The sequence below is a fragment of the Aedes albopictus genome, chromosome 2 (assembly GCF_035046485.1).
Source record: "Aedes albopictus strain Foshan chromosome 2, AalbF5, whole genome shotgun sequence".
Taxonomy (NCBI): Eukaryota; Metazoa; Arthropoda; class Insecta; order Diptera; family Culicidae; genus Aedes; species Aedes albopictus.
In genome coordinates this window covers 45,491,980-45,500,697 of record NC_085137.1, presented here as the reverse complement: position 1 = coordinate 45,500,697, position 8,718 = coordinate 45,491,980, and the positions used below count along the sequence as shown (strand labels likewise).

General features: G+C 40.7%; 2 protein-coding genes across 2 annotated transcripts; one reads left to right on the top strand and one right to left on the bottom strand.

The window, feature by feature from the left end:
- Nucleotides 1-3,857: 3,857 nt before the first annotated feature.
- On the bottom strand, nt 3,858-5,074 carry LOC109432522 (ejaculatory bulb-specific protein 3-like). Its single transcript, XM_019708851.3, has one exon. It carries the CDS (start codon nt 4,791-4,793, stop codon nt 4,410-4,412), a length of 384 nt encoding a protein of 127 aa, XP_019564396.2. The 5' UTR covers nt 4,794-5,074; the 3' UTR covers nt 3,858-4,409.
- A 378-nt stretch (nt 5,075-5,452) lies between these two features.
- LOC109432515 (ejaculatory bulb-specific protein 3-like) lies at nt 5,453-6,237 on the top strand. Its single transcript, XM_019708845.3, has one exon. The coding sequence runs from the start codon at nt 5,455-5,457 to the stop codon at nt 6,103-6,105; it is 651 nt and encodes a 216-aa protein (XP_019564390.3). The 5' UTR covers nt 5,453-5,454; the 3' UTR covers nt 6,106-6,237.
- Nucleotides 6,238-8,718: the final 2,481 nt, after the last annotated feature.

Below are 8,718 nucleotides of genomic sequence, written 5' to 3'. Positions count from 1 at the left end.
TTGCACTGATTCTGACACTGATTTCTTCTTCCAGTCAGAAAATTGGCGTTCCGCTGTTCTAATTGTCGAACAGTTTTGCGCTGTCACCATATGAAGCGTCCCGTTACTTGGGGTTGCATTAAACACTACACGGAATGTGATATCTTTCATTTCATTACAGTCCGACGACATCTTTTTAATAAATTATATTGAAGTATCACAAACCATCACTTATCTTACATTACAACGATTCACTTTTTCTCCTTAGTATTGTTCTAGTCCTTCCTAACAACTTTTTAACAAATTACATTACACTTTTCACTTAATTCGTATCACCTAAGTCCTTGCTTTTGTACTAACTACAGCCTTTATTTGGACAGTATCTAGAGGTGTCCCACATGGGAGCTCAAGACTTATCCGATGTGCTGCCTGTGTTAACGTTGTCACCGAACTCCCCGACTACTGACCCCGACTGAAGCCAAAGCCTCCGTATTTATAGCCTAAATTTCCTAGCAATACCCGAACCAGCTTGGGCGTGTCTAAAATTCCTACGATCATTCTCGTCTTGCCGAAGATGTCATGATAATTCCTAACAATGCCCGAACCAACTTGGGCGTATCCAAAACCCTACCAAATGAAAATACTAATAAGTCCAAAACCTAGACCTCTACCTATCCTACTTGTCCTCATCGTGATTAAAATCCTTCTCTTCTTGAAAACATCACGACTCTTCTATCTTGGGCGTATCCCAAGCCCTACCAAGAATCTTAATGCCAACGAAAAACTTATATCTCCTAACCACGCCTGACTTGGGCGTGTTCGCACAAAACCTACTGAGAATCTTTACACCAAGGCCTACATCTTCTAGCCCCGCCTCACTTGAGCGTATACAAGGCTTGGGTGTGTGAAAGAATTGAACCCCACCATCGACGTCATTATCATTCTCCCCATCATCATCGTCGTCACCATCATCATCCTCATCGTCTTTGGAATTTGGCACCAAATTCTCCAAAACAAAGCACCTGCTTTGTTATTGAAGTGTACATTACTTGGGCACAGTGAACCCTAGCCGAGCCCCGTCTGCGGATGTTGGTTGAAATTATACCCCCACATTCTTTTCTTTCAGTTTACTCGAAGTCAAAACAAATCGAGTGCAAAACAAGTCCGGCGCCGTATGCCGCCAATCGAAACAAAAATAAACAATCTTTGTTCCAGCGCGATCAATAGGATGTCGCGGTTCCATATCATTCTTTCGGGTTCATTACCCATCGTTGTCCCAAGCGTAATTGAAATTGCATCACACCGACCGGACCTAACGCGGTGCAACACGATCGCACCCGGCCACCACCGGACGATGATGGGTTATAAAAACTAGGTCAGTAACGAATGGTGCGATTTTCGTTGCTTCCAATATGACGCTCGTGAGGTAGGTAGACCCTACGATGAAAATTGAATCTAAAATCCCCCGGGCAGCTGTTGGGAATGTGGGGTGAAAATGCATTTTTGTTTCAGTTGAATTGACTTTGAATATCGGAAGGCGTGGGAATATTTAGGTCTTTGCACAGGGCCAGAAGGTTTTCGGTGAATTTAAGGGGGCTTAAGAAACTCACAGGTGAATTTCATGGGGGTTTGAGAGCCGTTTCAAAGCCTCTCAAGGTGTTTCAACGTGTTGCAGGGCATTTCATGGCCTTTCAGGGGGTTTCAGGAGGTTTAAGGGTGCCTTCAGAGGGTCGCAGGCGAATTTCATGGAGGTTTCATAGGGGTTTTAGGGGCGTTTCAAAGCGTTTCAAGGCGTTTTAATGCGCTTCAGGGCGTTCTAGGAGATATAAGAGGGCCTCAAGTGGGCTTCAGAGGCTCGCAGGTGAATTTCACGGAGGTTTCATGGGGGTTTGAGAGGCGTTTCAACATTAAAGAGTCATCGAATTCACCATTTGGTAGATCATATCTACCTGATGTTGTGTGAGTATGAACCTTAGTCATGAAGCTCTTCGAGACAATCAACTATGTAGGTAGATCTGATGACCTATACTCAAGGAAGTTCCTGGGGATCCTCAATCTGACAACGAACTCACCACTTGACAACACATACCAACATGAGACTGTGTTAGCATAAATTTCATTCATAAGGCTCCAATAGATCACCAATATATCACTGATTACCCTTCTAGATCAGATGACTTAAGGGAGTTCTCAGATACAGGGGATGGCCAAAATGTTTGGGATAGGCAACTTTTTTTCTCCCACAAAAGAATTCAACATGCTGTAACTTTTCATAGAGCGCATCAAAAATTCTCAAATTTTGGCTGTTTGTCAACCTATTATATGTGCATCATTGGTACAAACTTGGGCTCGATTGATTAATTTTTCGCGAAGTTAGAACCGTTTGGGTAAAACACTATTATTTAGACAACTAATTTTTGAACTGCCATATCTCGGAAACCAGTGAACCGAATTACATGAATTTTTTTAACGTTTATCAACAATATATTGATACTTAATACGACGTTATAAAATGTAATATTTTCTCACGGCGAATCAAGTTATACCGGATTGAAGTTTTTACCCATATAGAGGAAAATAAGTCAAATTTACAAACCACACAAAAATGTGTTCTTCCTTCAATCTAAATAGGCTCTAATATATCTGATTAGAGATAACTTGAGAACAGAAGTGGAAAATCTTGGGATATCAACACTAAAATTTATGAACATTGATGCAAAAAAAAATACATTTTTTCGAGAAAAATCCAAAAAGTGTCAACCCATGATAACTTTTTTCAACGTTTAAAAAGTACCTATGTTTTAAAAATTTGCGAAGCATTTACATATTGTTAGTGTACGTTCAAAATTTCATTCAATTCGGTTCACTGGTGTCCGAGATATGACAGCTCAAAAAGAGTGTTTACCCGAACGGTTCTAACTTTGCGAAATATTAATCAATCGAATCCAAATTTGTACAAATGATGCACACATAATAGGTTGACAAACAGTCAAAATTTGAGTTTTTTGATGCACTCTATAGAAAGTTATAGCTTGCTGAACTTTTTGTGAGAGAAAAAAAGTTGCCTATCCCAAACATTTTGGCCATCCCCTGTATGCTATACAATCATAGAACCCACAACTTGATAGAATGTAGATGTCTGGGGCTGTATTAACCTCATTCTTAATTCTCTTAAATACAACAAGTAGCACTCGTAGATTCGATTACCAATACTCAAGGAGTTCTTGGAGAACCTTAAAGAATCATTGGTAGATTTAATGACCCACACGCAAGGAAGTTCTTGGAGAACCTTAAACTGACAACGATCTCACCACTTGACAAAGCATAGAAACATGAGGCTGTGTAAGTACAAATTTCATACATAATGCTCCAATTGATCGCTGATTACGCTTGTAGATCAGATACTCTTAAACTTTTACCCCTTAACACTCCGCAAACGGTCCTTAACTCTTAATCCTGTTTTTTTTCTTTTGACTTTATCTGTTATCTTGAGTACTCCAACTGCTCTGAACATAATCAAATTCCATTTAGGTAACGTTACCAAAATGGAGAGACCCAAATAGATTTACCCTAAATGGATCCTATCTAAATGGAGGTTTAAGTGTATAAAAATCATAAAATCTGTCGCAAAGTTTCGTTAACATACGAAACAGAAGCTCTTGTTTTAAGCTTTCATGTGTACCATATGTACATTGGCTCACTATGCAAGCCGCTTTGACAATTTTGACCATAACTCATGAATTATGATATGTTGATCCTATCACGCATACTAGGCAACGCACGTTTCACAAATTGATAGTTCTTTATTAATTACTAACGAAAGCAACGCAACTTAATTATTGTGTTATAATTTTACAGTCACCGCACGCAAATTCATTCTTCCTCATCATTCCTTCTGGTTTATACGCAAGCTATGTTGTTGACGTCACTTTACTAATGAGCCAAGATGTGGGTACATAGTAAAATAATGTCCTCAATATTCGGCCCACATTTAATATGTAAAATAGTTATTATTCATTCAAAACACATATACAAGTTGTGAAGAATTAGCATTAAGTTAAAATTCACAAATATAAAAAAAAATTTAAAAAACATATACAAGTTCAAAATAGTGTCATTTACCGTCACATCAAACATATAAGCACACTTTCTGCTAATTGAAACACCAATAGTTTGAACATGTTTCAACAAAACATCAGATTATAAACATTGGCACTCATCCAAACTATCGCGGAAGGCAAAACATGCAATTTGACCTAATAACACCAAATACCATACCTGGATATATCTTTCAATTGCTTGCACCAAATCAAAACCTCACATTCAGCTAAAACAGCAATTTACTTGTTCAAAATCATTTCAATAAATATTATAGGCTCATGTCAACAATTCTTCACCACTGAACACGTTGCTACAATACTCTCCGATATTCAAATATTCAAGGTAATTCCTTCCTTCTCCGCATCCCGGACATACTGATCAATGTACTTGTTTTCCGGATCAAACTTGGCTCGCAGAGCCTTGAATTCAATCGGCCTGTTCTCGCTCAGATATTTCACGGCCCGTACCCCCGCACTACGTTGCTTCTCACTACACTTGGAACAGGCCGTCTCCAGGGCATCCGGCAGCAAACGTTTCAGCTCGTTTCCCTCCGGTGTACAGCGACCTTCGTCCAACAGACACTGGAAATAGTTCTTGAAAAGGCGATCCGATTTCAGGATCTCATCCACGTCGATGTTGTCGAACTTGGTGGTGTAGAACTCCTGGGCAGCCACCGTAGCGATAAGGACGAGAACTGTGACGAACAACTTCATGATGCTGGTCTGGTGAATTTTGGGGTTGAACTGGAATTTGAATCTGATGAAACTCTGTTGTGAACTATGATCTTTGAACGTCGGATATCAGCTTATATAGTGTTTCATTCAGAAGGTCAAAACTTTAAACCTAACGGAGCAAATGGTTGAATCTTCACAGCTTAGCTTCCAAAAACTACGGGGGATCCTCTCACTTTCATGATAAGTTTCATTTTCAGTAATCCGTTAGGAGTACCGTAGTCAATTATCTTATTTAGTTCCGCATGCACGCTAAAAATTGTTTATACTTCAATAGAACACATACCCCGGTATAGATAATCTTCATATGTATATTTGTCAAACCATGCCACACTTTTCACCATAATTGATCTTTCAAATAACTTACTGAATAAATCAATGAGGAATTCATTCGTCAAATGTGCCAATTCTTCTTCTAATGCTGTAGTATCTGTAGCTTGCACATCTCGCGAATCCGTCATAGTGATGTGTGCATCATATTAAGAGTGTAAGAAGCAATTAACGAAAAATAAAACAACGATGATAATTGGATTGATTCGGAACTGTGCGTACCGTACCGTGAATCATACGCACCGCTCCGCATTCAAATCTAGCAATTATAAGACTCGCTTACTTCCCAACGCATCGCATCACTGGGTCAATTATGCTAAATGATATTGATTGCATCTCACGACTCCAATATTGCTCGGCATATCGGCTTTACGCATTACCGATTGACATAGGCTCGTTTTGGTATCTTTACAAGACCTATGCCAAGAATTTCCGCCATCACCCCTATCTGCATCCGAACGCAAGATTTTTGACCACATTCAACCACCAACTATATATAGTTGTTCCGATTGACCCGAAGAGTCACAGTTCAGCGTCGCCTTTCAGTTCAACACACGGCTCGATCCAAAACCCAGTCACAATGAAGATCATCGTCGTAGCTTTGGCCCTGATGTCCATGGTGGCTGCCCAGGAGCTCTACACCACCAAGTTCGACAACATCGACGTGGATGAGATCCTGAAGTCGGATCGGTTGTTCAAAAATTACTTCCAGTGCCTGTTGGACGAAGGTCGCTGTACACCGGAGGGAAACGAGCTGAAACGGTTGCTGCCGGATGCCCTGGAGACGGCCTGTTCCAAGTGTAGCGAGAAGCAGCGAAGTGCGGGGGTCAGAGCCGTGAAGTATCTGAGTGAGAATAGGCCGATTGAGTTTAAGGCTCTGCGAGCCAAGTTCGATCCGGCAAACAAGTACGTCGATCAGTACGTCCGGGATGCTGAGAAGGAGGGGATTACATTGAATATTTGAATTTCGGAGAGTATTGTGGCAACGTGTTGACTGGTGATGAATTGTTTACATGATATTTATTGAAATGATTTGGAACTAATAAATTGTCGTCTTGGCTGAATTAAAGGTGTTCAATTTGGTGCAGACTATTGAAATATATTTCCTGACATGTTAAACTTGTGGAATACCAGCACTTAGTGCCGAATGTCTTGCTTTCGATCCAGTGGTTCACATTTTGAATAAATTTAGAAGAAATTGGAGATAAAAAAAAATCGAAGATAAGGCTTCTATCGTATTAAATGTGAATCTTGTCGTGCTTGGTTCCATCAGCTGTTATGGGAATTTAGTTGACATTTATGAATTATTGCGATGCAGTCATGCCTAACCTATATAAGCTGATTTGTATGCTTAGACGAGTAAAAAAGATACATCGCAATCAGTTGAGAAAATAACATCATTTGCTATGAAAACTTTGCTTGCTTTGCTTGCTTTGCTTGCTTTGCTTGCTTTGCTTGCTTTGCTTGCTTTGCTTGCTTTGCTTGCTTTGCTTGCTTTGCTTGCTTTGCTTGCTTTGCTTGCTTTGCTTGCTTTGCTTGCTTTGCTTGCTTTGCTTGCTTTGCTTGCTTTGCTTGCTTTGCTTGCTTTGCTTGCTTTGCTTGCTTTGCTTGCTTTGCTTGCTTTGCTTGCTTTGCTTGCTTTGCTTGCTTTGCTTGCTTTGCTTGCTTTGCTTGCTTTGCTTGCTTTGCTTGCTTTGCTTGCTTTGCTTGCTTTGCTTGCTTTGCTTGCTTTGCTTGCTTTGCTTGCTTTGCTTGCTTTGCTTGCTTTGCTTGCTTTGCTTGCTTTGCTTGCTTTGCTTGCTTTGCTTGCTTTGCTTGCTTTGCTTGCTTTGCTTGCTTTGCTTGCTTTGCTTGCTTTGCTTGCTTTGCTTGCTTTGCTTGCTTTGCTTGCTTTGCTTGCTTTGCTTGCTTTGCTTGCTTTGCTTGCTTTGCTTGCTTTGCTTGCTTTGCTTGCTTTGCTTGCTTTGCTTGCTTTGCTTGCTTTGCTTGCTTTGCTTGCTTTGCTTGCTTTGCTTGCTTTGCTTGCTTTGCTTGCTTTGCTTGCTTTGCTTGCTTTGCTTGCTTTGCTTGCTTTGCTTGCTTTGCTTGCTTTGCTTGCTTTGCTTGCTTTGCTTGCTTTGCTTGCTTTGCTTGCTTTGCTTGCTTTGCTTGCTTTGCTTGCTTTGCTTGCTTTGCTTGCTTTGCTTGCTTTGCTTGCTTTGCTTGCTTTGCTTGCTTTGCTTGCTTTGCTTGCTTTGCTTGCTTTGCTTGCTTTGCTTGCTTTGCTTGCTTTGCTTGCTTTGCTTGCTTTGCTTGCTTTGCTTGCTTTGCTTGCTTTGCTTGCTTTGCTTGCTTTGCTTGCTTTGCTTGCTTTGCTTGCTTTGCTTGCTTTGCTTGCTTTGCTTGCTTTGCTTGCTTTGCTTGCTTTGCTTGCTTTGCTTGCTTTGCTTGCTTTGCTTGCTTTGCTTGCTTTGCTTGCTTTGCTTGCTTTGCTTGCTTTGCTTGCTTTGCTTGCTTTGCTTGCTTTGCTTGCTTTGCTTGCTTTGCTTGCTTTGCTTGCTTTGCTTGCTTTGCTTGCTTTGCTTGCTTTGCTTGCTTTGCTTGCTTTGCTTGCTTTGCTTGCTTTGCTTGCTTTGCTTGCTTTGCTTGCTTTGCTTGCTTTGCTTGCTTTGCTTGCTTTGCTTGCTTTGCTTGCTTTGCTTGCTTTGCTTGCTTTGCTTGCTTTGCTTGCTTTGCTTGCTTTGCTTGCTTTGCTTGCTTTGCTTGCTTTGCTTGCTTTGCTTGCTTTGCTTGCTTTGCTTGCTTTGCTTGCTTTGCTTGCTTTGCTTGCTTTGCTTGCTTTGCTTGCTTTGCTTGCTTTGCTTGCTTTGCTTGCTTTGCTTGCTTTGCTTGCTTTGCTTGCTTTGCTTGCTTTGCTTGCTTTGCTTGCTTTGCTTGCTTTGCTTGCTTTGCTTGCTTTGCTTGCTTTTTGCGATTCCCACAGGACTTTTGTCAGGAAACCATTAATACGTTCTAGGGATTTCTCCAGAAACTACAGTAAAGGATTCCGGAAAGAAACCTCTGAGGCATTCCCAGAGAGAACGACATGACGGCTCTCACACGGAACGGAGAAAACACAGTACGAAATCCTGGGGAATTTACTCAGCGGTTCCAGTAAAACCTCTTGGATGAATCCAAGATCGAAGTTTCTTTTTTTATATTTGGGAATTTAACTTAAGCTTATTCTTCCCACAGATCGAAGTTTCAGAAGGAACACTTATAGCAATACCAGACAAAACTTGAGTAAACTCATGTTGGAATTTCGGAAAAAAAAAACTCCTACAACAATCCCTGAAGAAACTCCTGGAGCAATTCTTGGACGAATTCCAGAAAGGTTTCCTATAAAAAAAGCCAAAAGAAACTCTTCCCAGAAGGATCTCCTGTTGAAAGCCCAAAGAAGCTTCTATGTAGATGCTATGCATGTGGATGTCTTAAAATAAATTTGGAAAAAATCCTGTTGCAGCTTCTGACATAAACAAGGGAAACTTCTGGAGGAATTTCAGATGGAACAACTCGGTGAATTTCAAAAGCAACTCTTGAAGGAATTTAGAGAGTATCC

What these genes read in the sequence shown, in the direction of transcription:
- LOC109432522 (XM_019708851.3), bottom strand. Translation starts at nt 4,793, where the DNA reads ATGAAGTTGTTCGTCACAGTTCTCGTCCTTATCGCTACGGTGGCTGCC.
- LOC109432515 (XM_019708845.3), top strand. Translation starts at nt 5,455, where the DNA reads ATGCTAAATGATATTGATTGCATCTCACGACTCCAATATTGCTCGGCA.